Source organism: Loxodonta africana, chromosome 21 (assembly GCF_030014295.1).
Source record: "Loxodonta africana isolate mLoxAfr1 chromosome 21, mLoxAfr1.hap2, whole genome shotgun sequence".
NCBI classification, from domain to species: domain Eukaryota; kingdom Metazoa; phylum Chordata; class Mammalia; order Proboscidea; family Elephantidae; genus Loxodonta; species Loxodonta africana.
The window spans coordinates 77689052-77705035 of NC_087362.1; the positions used below are offsets into that span (position 1 = coordinate 77689052).

The window sequence follows — 15984 nt, forward strand, 5'->3', positions numbered from 1 at the left end:
GTAGTCATCAGTTGCCCCCAGCACCCCTCTGCCAGGGGTTCAGTCTTGGTGGGTGTCAGCTGCCCCAGCACCCCTCTGCCATGGGGTCACCCTTGGTAGCTGTCAGCTGCCCCCAGCACCCCCTGCCATGGGGTCACCCTTGGTAGTCCTCAGTTGCCCCCAGTACCCCTCTACCATGGGTTCACTCTTGGTGGCTGTCAGCTATACCAGCACCCCTCTGCCACGGGGTCACCCTTGGTTCCTGTCAGTTGCCACCAGCACCCTCTGCGATGGGGTCACCCTTGGTGGCCATCAGCTGCCAGATAAGGAGGGCTTCCTGGCAGGGAAACAGTCCCCAGGGAGGGGCAGAGGCAGACTGCCAGGAAAGGCATGGGTGCTCACTCACTCATACTAAAGCACATGAGCTGGCGTGCACAGCATGGACGCACACATGAGGCCCACACGGATATGCACGCACACACGTGCTCTCACACGAACCCTCAGCCCCACTCACCATCAACACACACACCCTCACCGATGCCCCTGCAGTCTGCCCACAAGTTGTGTGCACTCACAGACGTCCTCACAGACTCCTCACAGACTCACTCAGGCTTATACAGCCAAACTCATGCCCAGGAGCACACCTGTTCTCAGCTCTCACTGAAGCCCTGAAGCCCATGCCCGCCACCCGGCAACATACTGACAGATGCCCAAGCAGCATGGACAGACCCAGGCACCCCATACAAGATGCCTCTTCCAGCCTTGGCCAAGGTGCCGGAGCCCCAGGGCTGTCTGGCCCTGCAGGTGGGTGGGACAGGAGCCCAGTGGGGAGCAGGGAGGGCTCACTCATTCTCCCCTCACCTCCCCCGTCTACCTCCTGCACCTCCCTCAGGGCCCCCAGCCCTCACCCTGACACCCACTTTCGGTTGGCTTCCCCTGCCCCTGGGTGGCCCTCCTTGAGCTTCAGCCCCCACTAAGAGACATAGTTACAGAAAAACAGAACTCAGCATCCAAAGAATCTCCTCAGCCATAGGCAGCTTGCCTGAGCTCAGGAACCCGAAAGCTGAGCTCTAGGGCCTGTGACAGGGACTGTCTCCCCACGAGGCTCCGAGCAACCTCAGATAGAGGCCCAGGACACACAGAGACAGGAGAGGAGGGCAGGGAAGGCAAAAGGTGGAGACAGCAGACTTAACTGTGGCGTTTCTGCAATCCTGATCACTACGAACATTTACCGAGCACCTACTATGTGCCAGGCACCCTTCGCTGGACCTCACAGAAGACTCACAGTCACCCTGTGAAGTTTCCAGAGGTGGAATCACTGACACAGCTGGCAGGCAGGTGACCCAGAGCCACCGTCTGTGCTGTGGTGCTGGCCGTGATGATCCAGGCCTCCTTGACAGCCCCAGTCTAGGCAGCAGGAAGCTGGTGTGACCAGTATGAGCCCCCTTGCAGAATGTCTGTTTGTCCAGCTGTAAAATGGGTGTCAGAGCACCCAGTCTGCCCACCTGGCACAGGAAAGCACCTGGAGGCTCCCATGAGATGATGGCGGGTTGAGTTTGGCCTCCACTTGGGGCAAGGCTGTTATCACCCATAGAAAGAGGGCAAGGTGGAAACCTCGATGCTTCACGCTCCAGCCAACAGCAGCCACAGCCCCACGGGAGCCCCATCCTCTGAGAGCTGGTTGCTATGGATACTCTCCCGAAGGTCCCAGGCTGCCAGCCCCAAGCCCCTGTGTAGCCCCCAGAGCCTGCTGTTCCATGAGTGAGTCCTGGGGGAGGAGGGGATGGGTTAGCACACAGCTGGACCCCTGCCCCAGGGTGTGCCCAGGCAGGGGGCAGGGCCCCACAGCCGTGCAGGGAGCTACCTGGGCTTTGTCTAGCTCCTTTCAGTGATGGACCATCTGCCTGGGCCTCGAGGCAGACAGATGTGACTTCCAGCTCACACCCTCTCTCATGAGGCCTGGGGCAGGGAGAGGGAGGCCTGCTGGCCCCCAGAAAACAAGCCCCCCTCAGGTTCGAAGCCCTGCAATGCTACACACAGCTGTGCATCCCTGGGCACATGGCTTCACCTTTCTTAGCCTGGGTCTCCAAAACAGGTACACTGCACAGCTCCTGGGTTGTTGCCATGGAGATGATACAAGAACAGCAGGGGCTTTAAGAAGGAGCCCTGGTGGTGCAATGGGTTAAGTGCTCGGCTGCTAACTGAGAGACTGGAGGTTCAAACCCACCTAGCGGCTCCATGGGAGAAAGATCCGGCGACCTGCCCCTGTAAAGATTACAGCTTAGAAAACCCTGTAGGGTGCTTACCTTGCTTACCACATCATCTGCAGTGAACAGTTTCACACTTTTTTCACCACATCACAGATTCTGCTTCTACGTATGGCCGACATCTGTCTCTCCCAACCTCAGAGCCCTTCCTACAGGACCAAAGCCTCTTTTCAGATTTACAATCCCAGACAGGACAGATGACCCAGTAAGTAAGGTGAGCACAGGCTTACTTGTGCTTACTCACTAATTTGCAGTGAACAGTTTCACACGGGTTTCATTAATCAAACAGGTGAAATTGTTCACTGCAGATTAGTAAACACAAGTAAGCCTGTGCTTACCTTGCTTACTGGGTCAGTTGACCCTGCCTATGCGGAAGTTCTACTCTGTCACATGGGGCTGCTATGAGTCAGAAATCAACTCTAAGGCACCTAACAACAGGGGCTTTAAGAAAACCAGTTACCATTGAGTCGACTCTGATGCCTGGTGCTGGCTCCAAGTGCGTAAGGGTAGAACTGTGCACCATAGGGCTGATTTTCCAGAAGTAGGCCACCAGGCCTTTCTTACAGGCACCTTGGGGTGGACTCGAACCTCCGACCTTTCAGTTAGCAGCTGAGTGCTTTAACTCTTTGCACCACCCAGGGACCCCAGGTGCTTTAAGAAGTGGTACCCACAGTAACGCCGAATCAATCAGGGATTGGAGGGGGAGGCCCAAATAGCCCCAAACTTTGGGCCCTGGAAGTAGCATCGTACTGCTGGAACCCCAGTGCAGTGGTGGGCACTGCTTAAAAGGGAGGATGGGGCTAGGGTGCTCCTAGGCAGGAAACTGGGGTGCAGGGACCCAGTCTAGTCACCCTGGGTGTTGAAAATGGTTACCAGCCTCAGCAGCTAACTGCAAGGTTGGAGGTTCGAGTCCACCCAGAGGCTTCTTGGAAGAAAGGCCTGGTGATCTACTTCCAAAAGATCACAGCCATTGAAAGCACAGATGTACTCTGACACACATATGTGGTCGCTGTGAGTCGGAGCGGACTCAGTGTTTAAGGACTTAGTAGGCACGAAGTACTGGGCACATCGTTACCCCTCAATAAGCGTGAGTCCTTGTTACAAATGGAAAAAATAACAAGCAATCTTCACCACGTGTCCAGAGCTTGTATTACTCATTTAATTCTCAGAGCAAAACACTGCTATCAGCGCGGGAAACAGTCACAATATTTAACTGAAAAGGCACAGGCACCAACCAATCAGAGCAGAAGCTGACTAAAAAACCAGAATGGGGGTGGAAGGGGAAAATGGGGTAGAAGGGAAAAAAAAAAAAAAAGAAACAAAAATAAATAAAAAACCAGAATAGCCCCAGTGCCTCTCAGGACGGCAGCCTGGACGAAGGAACCAGCACTGTCTCTGTTACCCTCTCAGCTTTGCAGATCAGGACAGAGGCCCAGAGGTCCACTCACAGCTGGGTGCTGGAAGAGCTGAGATTTTGACCCAAGCCATCTGACTCCAGGCCCAAATGCTCCCTGGGCCCATTCACACTGCCCTGGCCAGCCAGAGAGCTGCAGCTGAGGGGACAGAGCTGGGCAGCAGGGACCAGCACCCATGCTCAGGACCTCTGAAGGGCATCCCACGGGACCTTTGTTTAGGGTCAGCTGCGAGACCTTGAGAGGGTGCCTTTGCTCCTGATGGGTCTTTGGGGAGTGGCCTTGGGCCCCAGCGGGACACATGGCTCCGTCCTCTGAAGTGTCTCCCTCCTCCTGCATGCTGGGCCTCAGCATACCCATCTGGAACACAGGCCTGGGCAGAAGCCCCTTCACTAAGGGCTCTCCCTCTGCTCTCTCCATCTCTTTCTCTCCCTCTTACTCCACCTCCCTCTCCAAATCCCAGAGCTCCAGGCTCTGATTCCGAGGCCAAACACCCTCAGCAAACACCCCTGTATTCCCACAAGCACCTGTGGCAGGCGGCCCTTCCCCAAATTCTGCCTCCCGCCAGTGGTGCCAGCAGCATCGGCCCTCGGGGAAAGACGCTCTCAAGATCCGCTTGGCACCTCCTCCGTCTGGAAACAGCACAGACTTGATGGGAATCCCCAGGCCTGTCTGACAGCCAAGGGCCACACCAGGGGGGCCCTGCACAGGTTCTAGGCCCACCATCCTGGTGCCTGTCAGTCCTGTACCTAGGGCCTCTGTGGGCCCACCCCATAGCCTGGACCACCCCACCTCATTGAAGCCCAGCGCTTAGAGACCCGGGGATCCCCCTGGTTCTTGGGAACCCCAAGGCAGGGTCCATATCTGCTTCTCCTTGGCTCCCCAGGCACCCCCAAACATAATGAACAAACATGATGAATGAATAATGAACCAATCAATCAATAATAACAGTAAATGGAACCATTTCCAGGGCCCTTCCACACACCAGCAACTGCACTGGCAATAACGATGATGCTGCTGATGATGTATTAGCTGGTAGCTACGACAGTGTGACCGGGCCCTTACGCAGTGCCGCCATGCTCTAAGCCCTTTACTTGTAAATTATCTACTTGAACTGTCAAAGGAACCTCGGTCAAAAGCCCGGAGAGGCTAAGTCACCTGCCCAAGGCAAACAGGTCTACCTCACATCCAGAGCAGAGATGACAGTCACTATTTATGAGTGTCAGCCACTGCGCTGGGCCCTTCCTGCATTCATTCATGAAGTCACCACAATTAGTACACCCCTTTCACAGATGAACACTCACAACTGGGGCCCAGAGAGACAGGTAATGTAAGAGATGTCCCATATTGGGAAGGAATAACAACCCTGGGTCCAGACTCGGGAGTCTGCTACAGAGCAGGTGTGTGTGACCACGCACGGCAGGGCTGCTTTCCCATGCACTGAAAGAACACCCTCAGGAAACATGGAGTTCAAGGTTTGAGGCTCCTCTGGGATTGGCAGAGCCCCAGGGAGCAGGGAGCAGTTTCCAGCAGGAACTTACCCGGGGCACTGGCGAAGTCTGGGCACCTTTTCGGGGCCCACTGGCCTCTGGGGTGAGGTCGCGGTGGTCGCCCTGCATGTGGCTCTCCAGGTCCTCAGCACTCTCAAACTTGACGCTGCACTCAGGGCAGCGGAGGCCAGCGCAGGGCCGGTCTGCGGGCTCGGGTGGGGCCAGGCCACCCACCTGTCCGTTAGCACTGCGGGCCATGCAGCTGGCGCAGAGGCCGTAGGGCAGCCCGTTGACGTCCAGCTTCACCAGGTCCTGCTTGCTGCGGCACTCCTTGAGGCACAGGGCACACTTGTAGAGCTTCTGCAGCCCCTGGCCGTTGGGGGAGGATGCAGCTGAGCTGCCTGCCAGCTTCTGCATGTGGAAGGTGCCGTGGATCTTGAGCTCGAGCGTTGAGGTGACTGTCTGCATGCAGACCACGCAGCGGAAGCCTGTGAGTGAGTTGCGCAGATCGGGGTGCATCTGGCAGTGCTCGATGAAATCCTCCTCGCTCTGCAGGGGCATCTTGCAGATGCGGCAGGTGCCCGTGTCCAGGCTCTTGCTGTGGGTCACCTTGTGCTCCGTGAGCGTCAGCAATGAGGGGAAGCGCTCGCCACAGATTGGGCACATGTAGTGCTTGGCAGGGCCCCGGTGCGTCTGCAGGTGCTCCCGGAGACCGTTCTCCGAGAAGAAAGTCCGCGAGCAAATGTTGCACTTGTGGCTGCCCTTGATGAACTCGGCCTTCTTGCGGGAGCCGTCGTCCTCGCCCGGCCGGATGTTGTGGTCTCGGAGCCGGTGATTCTGCAGCAGCACCTCCATGGTGTAGGCCGCCCCACAGATGTCACAGCCGTACATGGGCTCTGACGCGTCCACATCGTCCTCGCTGGCCTCGTGGCTGTTGGGCGCCTCAGGGTTCTTAAGCAGCATGCCCTGTAGGTCAGCTGGCTCGGCCTTCTTGGGGGCGGCAGGGGGCACCCCGTTGGCCGTGCCATTCTCGGTGGCCGCATCAAACACACAGTGCTTCTCCCGCAGGTGCTTCTCCAGCAAGATGATGGCATGGAAGGCCTTGCTACAGAACTTGCAGTTGTACTTCTTGCTGTGTGTGGTGATATGGCACTGCAGTTCCACCTCAGTGCTGAAGGTCTCCCCGCAGAAGATGCACTTGTGGGCCTTGGCCGGGTTGCCCAGGTGGCTGTGCTTGACGTGCACCTGCAGGTCAGCCTCCTTGCGGAAGTCCCAGTTGCAGGCCGTGCAGCGGTACATCTTCTTCTCATTGCTGTGCTTCACCGCCAGGTGCACCTGGATGGACACCTTGGAGTCGAAGACCTCCTGGCACAAGGTGCAGTGGTACAGCACGAAGGTGTGCATGTCCAGCAGGTGCTTCTGCAGGTCATCCACTGAAGAGAACTGCTTGTCACAGCTCTCACACACGTAGTGGGTGGATGTGGTTGTATAATGCACCGTCAGGTGCTGCAGGAGGGACTCCTGGGAGTCAAAGTCCTCTTTGCACTGGGGGCACGCCTGCTTCCTCAGGAGCAGCTCCAGGTGCAGCTTCAGGTGGGTCTGGAAGCTCTCAAAATTGGAGAACTTGAGGTCACACTGGTTGCAGGGATACTCGCTGTTGGAGATGGAGTTGGCACTCACCGAGAGCCTCTGCCGCTTCGGGGAAGACACCTCCACGTCGGACGAGACCGGGCTCTGCTCCGTCTTGGACTTCTTGCTGTGGGCCAGTGGAATATTCTTGTGGTTTTCTTTGATGTGCTTGGTGAGCTTCAGGATGGAGCCGAAGATGGGCGAGTTGGTGCAGTAGGGGCAGGAATAGACCTCCATGAAGGACTGTGAAGGCTGCACGACCGGCGACTCGAGCTTGGTGCCGCCGACGCTGCAGTGGGCCTGCTGGATGTGCTCCGTGAGGGAGGACTCGGTAAGGAAGCCCATGGAGCACTGGCTGCAGAAGAAGGCATTGTTGCCATCGGGCGGGTGGGCGTTGGGGCCGCAGTGGGAGACGCGGATGTGCTCCTGCAGGCTGTTGATGTCAGCAAACATCTCGGGGCAGTAGTTGCAGTGGAACGCGGAGATGTTGCCGAACTGTATCACGGGGTAGGCGTGGTTCTTGTGCAGCTTGCGCACATGCTCATTGAGGTTGTAGAGGGTAGGCATGGAGTCCAGGCAGATCTGACACGTGTGGCTCTGCTGGGGCTTATCAGCATGGATGGTCTTCAGGTGGATTTCCAGCACAGCCAGGCTGTTGAAGTCCCGCTTAGAACAATAGGGGCAGCTGTAGACAACCTTGGACCAGCCCTGCCCCTCATCGCGCATCTTCTTCTGCCCCCGCAGTGGCTTCAAGGTGGAGTCTGGGGTGGAGCCACGCTCCACGGAGGCACTGGAGTCAGGTGTGGCGCTGCTCATGGAGGCCACACTGCCCAGCACAGGGTCAGGGCTGATGCTGTGGTTGCTGGAGTCTGGCTGCCGGTGGCTGTCCAGGTGGCAGTAGACCTCCTCCACTGAGGAAAACTGCTCGGGGCACATGGGGCACTTGTGTTTCTTGTTGGCGTGGGCTTGGTGGATGTGGGTGAGCAGCGTGTTCTCGTCAACGAAGACCTCAGGGCAGTGGATGCACTGCAGGTCCGCCTTCTCGGACAGCTGGGGGTGGCGCGTGAGCACGTGCTTCTCCAGCTCCTCGGTCTGGCTGAAGGTGTCCTCACAGTAGTCGCACATGAAGTCGTCCTTCTTGGTCTCCTTCTCTGACTTGGCCAGGTGCTCCTTGTTCTTCTTGTGGGCCTGCATGTGGCTCTGCAGCGAGCTGGTGGAGGAGAAGCCGCGCTTGCAGATGGTGCACTTGAAGGGCTTGCTGGAGCTGTGAGTTTTCAGGTGGATCTTGAGGTGGTCGCTGCGGGAGAAGGCCGCCTCGCACTCGTGGCAGTGGTACTTCTTGTCACCCGTGTGCAGCTTGATGTGCCGGTCGCGGCTCCTCTTGTGTTTGAAGAGGCGGCTGCAGAAGGTGCACTTGAATGGCAGCTTGTCACTGTGGATCTGCTCGTGCCTCTTCAAGTAGCTCAGGCGGATGAAGGACTTGTCGCAGAACTGGCAAGGGTATGGCAGGCCCGTGCCCCCTTCCTCCTCACCGAGGCCCAGGTCACACCCATCGCCGATCATCTGCGTGGGTGATGCAACATCCTTGCTGGAGGGAGACGAGGCCACCCAGGAGAGTTGTGGGTCGTCATCACCATCTGCAGGGGGAGGCAGAGAGGAGATTAGAGGCAATTCCCAGGGCCACACAGAAAAAGGATGGAGCTGGTGTCTCAACAGCGCTCAGGCGGAGGCTGTGCAGCTGGCCAACTGCTGCAGGAGGTAGGGGGGAGGGCACATCCAGAGGGCCGGAAGCCAGTGGACACGAGGGCCTTCCAGTCTGTGGAGGACATGGTGAGGAAATGCCTTATCCCTGAGCACCACCTGCCCTTGGGCTTCTCAGATGCAGGATTCCCCCACGAGGAGGTACGGCATTCTGCCACATCGCTGATGAGAGAGGGATTGGGAGAGGAGGGTCAGCCCAGACAAAGTCACCAGAAATGACCTCAAAGACCACAGGCCAAAAGGAGGACAAGTCCCATCACCTGGTCAAGATGTGGGGCTGACTTTCCCTCCAGCTCCTAATCCTGGCAGAAAATCCCTCTGGTCCTAAGGGCAACAGGCAACAATTGGCAAAAATAAGTAAATAACTAAAATGTACTTTAATGAATTTGGCTGTATCACACTCTTTGGGGATGGGGGTACAGATGAAGCTGGAAGCTACTACTTCAGAAACACAGGGACATACGAGGTGTGACTTCCCTGGGCACAAGACATTGGATGCCAGAGGCAGGAGAAGTAGGCAAGGGGACTATGGGTCTCCCAGCCCAAACCATGCACAGGGGTCTGGTTTTCTTTGTTCCCACTGCACCGCTGGACTCACTCCAAGTCCACCCAGGACCCTGGGGGATGGCCTGATGGTGTCGCAGATTGGAGAGTGGGCCACGACATAGGCCAACGCACAGCTCAGAGCCGGAGTGCCTTAGATCCTTGTGGCAGGGGAGCAAGGCCTTCCTCTCAGACTCCTGGCACGTCCCACCCTCCCCGGGGATAGGGCCACCCCCATCCCCACTGGCAGGTCAGCCTCAGAGAAAACCACACAAACCCAAGTGCTGGCCCTCACTGGGAAACGAAAGGTACACAGGACATAGCAAACAAGCCAGCAAAGTTCTCCGCGTCACAGCGGTGGGAGGAGCCCAGGCAGGAAGTGAGTTCCCCAGCTTGAGTTTCGCATCGGGTGGATTTAAAACTTACATACAAACACCTTTCACGTCACTCCACAACTCACACCATGCACAGTCACACAGAGTCACACACACTCACACATGGTCACACACACACAGTCACACACAGTCATACACACTCACACACATGGTCACACGCACACAGTCACAGTCACGCACACTCACAGTCACATACACACACACCATCACACTCACACATGGTCACACACATAGTCACACGCATGCACACTTACACAGTCACACACCACCACACCCACACACAGTCACAATCTCAGTGCAATCTACTCACACGTGCTCACTCATTCACACACTATCACTTCCACTCAAGCTTCATTCACACAACTTAAACACACATGCACACACGTACTATCACACACACACTGACGCTCATACAGACACTGACACACACACTCACACACGCAAGAACACTCATACATGTGCTCACTGACACAAACTTACACACACTCACACGCACACCCACACACACTCATTAACACTCATATACACACACACACACTCACTCTCGTACACACTCACACACACAGCCTGAGAGGCACAGCACCTACCCAGGTTCCCAAGTCCTGAGGCACTCAGCAGCTGCCTCTGCTGTCCCAGCCTAACTCCAAGGCTTAAAGGGAGAGCAAGGACTGACCCCGGACGACCTTGAGGGGTCTCTTGTTGCTGGCTCTAAGCCTGGTCCCAGGCCCACGGCAACGCCGGTGCCTACCCAGGCCCTCAGCCCCTACCTGTGAAGACCTGCCTGCCCCAGCCAGCAAGTTGGCAAAACTCATTCTGGATGGATGCTGCTCTCCTGGGCTCCGGCTCCGAGTCCTGCCCCTTCCAGATGCCTCCTCACCCCTGAAGCCCAGCACGGGGCGTCTCCCAGAACTCCCTCCTACAGCCAGGGCACCTGATCCCCTGGGGGCGTCACATTACGGGGGCCCTTCGGGTGGGGAGGACGCAGCCGCTGCCAGCTCCTTGGATTAGACTCAGCAGGAGGACCCCAGAGCCCCTGGCTGCTAATTCCCAGCTCTTGCCAGCTGGCTCTGTGGGGCGCAGACAAAAGGGACCCAAGGGAGGAGATGGCTGGAGCTGGGGCAGCTGGGGGACCTGCTCGGCCCCCGGCCCCAGCCAGGCTCAACTGGGTTTTTATTATTTTAACTTTTTAGCTCACACTCCCTCAAGCTGCCACTGAGCCCAGACTGTGGGCTGGACACCCTGATAAGTGCTTCCTCACAACACCTGTCAGGTGGGAACCAGGGCCACTGCCAGTGCACTGACGAGGAATCTGAGGCACAGCCTGAGTGGCCTGTCCCTAGAAATGACAGCACCAACAGCAGGACTGTCCACACTCGGGCCCTGTAGCCACAACAAAGGTCCAGACAAGCTTCCGTGGCTCAGATGGTGGAACGGGACCACCCCATCCCAGTGAAGAACCGACATACGGGCTGCTGCCCGCACGCCAGACCTTCATTGCAGCCACAGTCCTCACTTCCTCTGAGTCCTCCCCAATGAGGACAATGGGGAGCAGCCGACTGTTTACAGTTCAGGGGGTGCCAACCAAGGCCCAGGGAAGCCCAGGAGCTCACAGGGCCCGTGAGTGGAGAACCTGGGGTGAACTCATCAGTTTGCAGGGTTCAGACGCCCTCAGCACCTCAGTGAGTGAAACAAGGACCTAGTCTTGCCCCTAAGACTGAACCTTACAGGAAATGGCCCAACAGGTATTTCTGCTGGCATCATCTGTCCCCAAATGCTGCACCAAAGCCCACTCCTCCATTTATTCATCCACCCCACAAGCACTCCCCTGAACCGCCCAGACTCAACTGGCGCATCTGAAAAAGGGAGCCAGCTTCAAGGGGCTTCTGAGGAGTGAGTGAGAGAAATCACTACGAGAAAGCACTGTGCTCCACTGACGGGAAATGTCCATAAAAAGCGCATCTACAGAGAAGGAGCCCTGGTGGCGCAGTGGTTAAGAGCTCGACTGACAAACAAAAGGTCAGCAGTTCAAACCCACCAGCAGCTCCTTAGAAACCCTGTGGGGCAGTTCTACTCTGTCCTATAGGGTCGCTGTGAGTCGGAATCAACTCGATGGCAATGGGCTTGGTTGGGTTTTTTTTGCAGAGACAGAAGGCAGTGAGTGGCTTCCCGTAGCTGGTGGTGGAAGTGGGGGCTGTGAGCAAACAGGTAGAGGGGTCTTCCTAAGATCAGGAAGTGTCCTCAAACCAGAGTGTGGCGACGCGGCACAGCTCCACAAACGTGCTAAAAACTACTGAATTGCATGCTTAAAATGAGTTTATGGTATGTAAATTATACTTCAACAAAGCTGTTAAACAAAAGCACAATTTGGCCAATAATAACCATTAGAACTAATTAGTACACGTGTGCTAATAATATGAGCAGCTACATTCACTGAGCCTGTCCCACGTGCCAGCACTGCGCTAAGTGCTTCCATTATCGCAATTAATTTCTTTTAATCCTCACAGCCACCCTATCCGGTTGTTACCAGAGACATCCCATTTTGGGGACAAGAAGCTGAGGCTTGGAGAGGGGAGTGAAGTGCCAGTCACAGAGCCAGACATCCCAGCGTGGTGTTGCCAGAGCGCCTGGAGCTCAGGGCCTCACTGCCTGTCCCAGTAGTGCAGGGACCCTCCACCCAGGCCCCATGCCAGTCATTCACCCCCAGCCTTGAGAAGGAAGAGTCTTAACCCACTCCGCACCAGAGCACCCGGGATTCACCACAGGGCTGGCAGGTCGGCTTAATTTTCTGCAAACAAGTTTCAAAACTAAGGCAAAGCATATTATTCTGGAGTGAAAACCCGAGCAACTGCTGAGATTATAATCATCTGAATTGAAATGAAAAAATAAGGCTTCTTAAACTGAAAAGGCCCAATCAGGGGAAATGGGCATATTGACATACAAAGCCCCAGATTCAGGTCGCCCTGCTTAAAGTCTCACTCAGACAACATTCCACCTTGGCTGCTGCTGGCCTGCCCACTGCAAATGCATTTTGCTTTGGGGACACTTAGCTTAGTGCCCCGGAAGCAGGTGGAGAGATGGGCCGAGGCCAAAGCTTGGGGTGTGTTTGTGGGGTGTCAGCAGTGGGACAAGGTTTCCTTTTCTGACAGCAGTGATGTTCTCACTGACTGCTAAGACACCATACATATGCAAACACTGAAACACAAGCCCTCTGGCAGAGAGGACACCAGTTAACCCAGGTCGAGTCAACTCTGACTCCTGAGCACCCGTGTGTGTCCGAGGAGGACTCTGACTCCTGAGCACCCGTCTGTGTCCGAGGAGGACTCTGACTCCTGAGCACCCGTCTGTGTCCGAGGAGGACTCTGACTCCTGAGCACCCATGTGTGTCCGAGGAGGACTGAACTCCACAGGACTTCTCAAAGGCTGGTTTTTCTGACATAGATCACCAGGGCTTTCTTCCAAGACACCTCTGGGTGGACCCAAGCCTCCAGCCTTTCAGTTAGCAGCCAAGCACATTAACTATTTGCACCATTCGGGAACTCTGCAGAAAGGGAGGGGGTGCAGAAATAGGGTGAAGGCAATCTCTAGGTTCCCTTCAACTTGAACATTCCAGAACTGCAGAGGAAGGAAGGTTCAGGAAATGTCCAGTTCAATCAGTTACCTCTTAATTTCCAAGTAAAGACTTGCATAGATTTTATTATGTGACAAGCATTCTTTTAGAGATTTACATTTATAAATTATATAATCTTCACAACAGTTCAGTGAGACAAGTATGCATTATGGATTGAATTGTGTCCCCCAAAAATGTGTGTCATCTTGGCTAGTCTGTAACTCCCAGCGTTATGTGATTGTCCACCATTTTGTCATCTGATGCGATTTTCCTATGTGTTATAAATCCTGTCTCTATGATATTAATGAGGCTGGATTAGAGGCAGTTATGTTAATAAGGCAGAACTCAATCTACAAGATTAGGTTTTGTCTTAAACTCTTTTAAGATATAAAAGAGAAAAGCAAGCAAAGAGACTGGGGGACCTCAATACCACCAAGAAACAAGAGCCAGGAGAATAGTGCATTCTTTGGACCCAGGGTCCCTGCGGTGAGAAGCTCCTTGACCCCAGAAGATTGATGACAAGGATCTTCCCCCTGAGCCGACAGAGAAAGCCTTCCCCTGCAGCTGGCAACCAGAATTCAAACTTCTAGCCTCCTAGACTGTGAGAGAGTAAATTTCTCTTTGTTAAAACCATCCACTCATCGTATTTGGTACAGCAGCACTAAATGACTAAAACAGAATTATTATTATTATCATAATAAAACCAAATTTGTTGCCGTCAAGCCGATTCTGACTCATAGCGACCCTATAGGACAGAGTAGAATTGCCACATAGGGTTTCCAAGGAGAGGCTGGTGGATTTGAAACTGCTGACCTTTTGGTCATCAAGTGAACGCTTAACCGCTGTGCCAGCAGGGCTCCATTATTATCACAGGCATTATAATTATTACTATTAATTATCACAGATGAGAAAATTGAGGCACCAAGAGGCTGAGTAACTTGCCCACACCATAACTAGCAGGCAGCAAAGCCAGAATTCAAACGTTAGCCTGGTCCAGAGTTGGCACTTTCACCCAGGGCACTACGCTGCCCCATCCTTTGGGAGAAGGGGACTTTCCAGGAGAAAATTAAGTGGGAGATGACGTAAGGACCGCCAGACCCTCGGCTTCTCCCTCCCCCTGGAACAATACGTACAATCAAAGAAAAGTAACAAAATGGGCAGAAACATCACTTTCAGAACAGAGCCACAGAAACAACAGATGTTGGCGAGGCTGTGCAGAAACTGGGGCCCCTGTTGCTCCTGGTGGGAATGTAAAATAGCACAGCTGCTGTGGAAAACCGTCTGGTGCTCCTCAGAAAGTTAAATACAGAAACACTACATGACCCACAAACCCAATCCTGGGTCTAAACCCAAAAGAAGTGAAAGCAGGAACACAAACAGATGCCTGTAAACCAACTTTCATTGCATCACTGGTCACAACGGCCAAAAGGTAGAAACAACCCAAATGTCCATCGGCAGGTGAATAGAGGAACAAAACGTGGTACATACGTACAACGGAGCACTACTCAGCCATAAAGCCAGATGAAGTCCTGACATACGCCACAACATCGATGAACCTTGAAAACACTATGCTGAGTGAAGTAAGCCCATCAGAAAAAGATAAATATTGTATGATCCCACTTATATGATACTGCCGAATGTAGAGAGACCAAAATTTATTAGTGGTTACCAGGTGGGAGGCAGGGGGAAACAGGGACTCATTTTTAGGAAGCTCTGAACACCTGTGAATGGTGAGAGGAAATTCAGCAACAGGTAAGTGCCGCCGGTTACACAACACGGTGAATGGAATGGGTGTAACTGAATTGTAGACGTAAAAAATGCTGAACTGGCAGATGTTTTTGTCATATATATTTTACCACGAGGAAAAAAAAAACCCAGAGATTAAAGTCATTTAAAAATGACTAATCCTGCAAAAAGCCCTGGTAGGAAACGGGTTCTATGAGGCTTTGCTGTCTGCTGCGAGAAGAGAACCAAACCAAGCATAAAAGACGGGAGAAATGTCGAAAAAAAATTCAATTAAGTGGAAAAAAGAACATTAACTGGGCTTCGGAACATGCTGGCAGCAGGAAAAGCCAGGTGGGTCTCAAGCCAGCCAGGCCACACTCACAGGCAGACTCAGCCACACCTCGCCTGTCAGGTGGAGCTGCATGGCCGCTGCCCAAGGGGCTCCCACAAGCCCCTACTCCCTGGGAGTCACAGCGGCAAGGTCTGGGCTCCACACTCCTCTTCTCACAGAGAACACGGTCAAGGCTGCAGGAGGAAGTGCCCAGTTAGAAAGGGACAGTGGCTAACCCACAGGCCACAGAAGTAAGCCGAAAGGGGACCCTTGCTGCAACGGGGGCACAGACTGAGAGGAAGTGAATTCCCGTCACCAAAGCTATGAGAGACGAGAAAATAGAAAGGGACACTAGGGAGGTCTTTATGCACTGGGTGAGAGGGTGAGGCAGCCGAGGCCAAGCAGTCCCAGGCTTCTAGAACATTCCTGGGCCGGGCAACTCCATGGGAATGATCATCAGGCTCAAGAGGGGACAAATGCTGGGTTGACCCCAGGAGTGGGGTTTACATCCACATCTGCAAGCACCTCCCTTGCCGAGGACTGTCCTCTTGGCCCTGCCCCATGGAAGTCCCAGATCTTGCAAAGGAGACTGACGCACAGCAAGCAAGTGCCTGTGGGAGGATGTGCTGGGGCAGAAGAGCGAGCCCTGGGCAGAGAGTCAGGCATGAGACCTGCGCCTCAGCTGCCTCAGCTGTAAAATGGGAAGCTGGAGTCTCAGTGTCCAGAGGAGTATCATTGGTCATCATATACAATACTCCAACCATCCAGATTCTCCCTGCCCCACGACAGCCACACATAGGTCTGTCAATTCTTCAAGAAGCCCCCAAGGTCTCCTCACCACTTAC

At 54.6% G+C, this 15984-nt stretch overlaps 1 protein-coding gene across 3 annotated transcripts in view; it reads right to left on the reverse strand.

Moving 5' to 3' along the window:
* ZNF423 (zinc finger protein 423) overlaps positions 1 to 15984 on the reverse strand; it is a 408064-nt gene that overhangs the window by 157949 nt on the left and 234131 nt on the right. For all 3 annotated transcript variants that reach the window (XM_064274145.1, XM_064274144.1, XM_064274146.1), the window contains exon 4: positions 5200 to 8414. In XM_064274145.1, the coding sequence (XP_064130215.1) occupies positions 5200 to 8414 (3215 nt within the window). The remainder of the gene's footprint in view (positions 1 to 5199; positions 8415 to 15984) is intronic.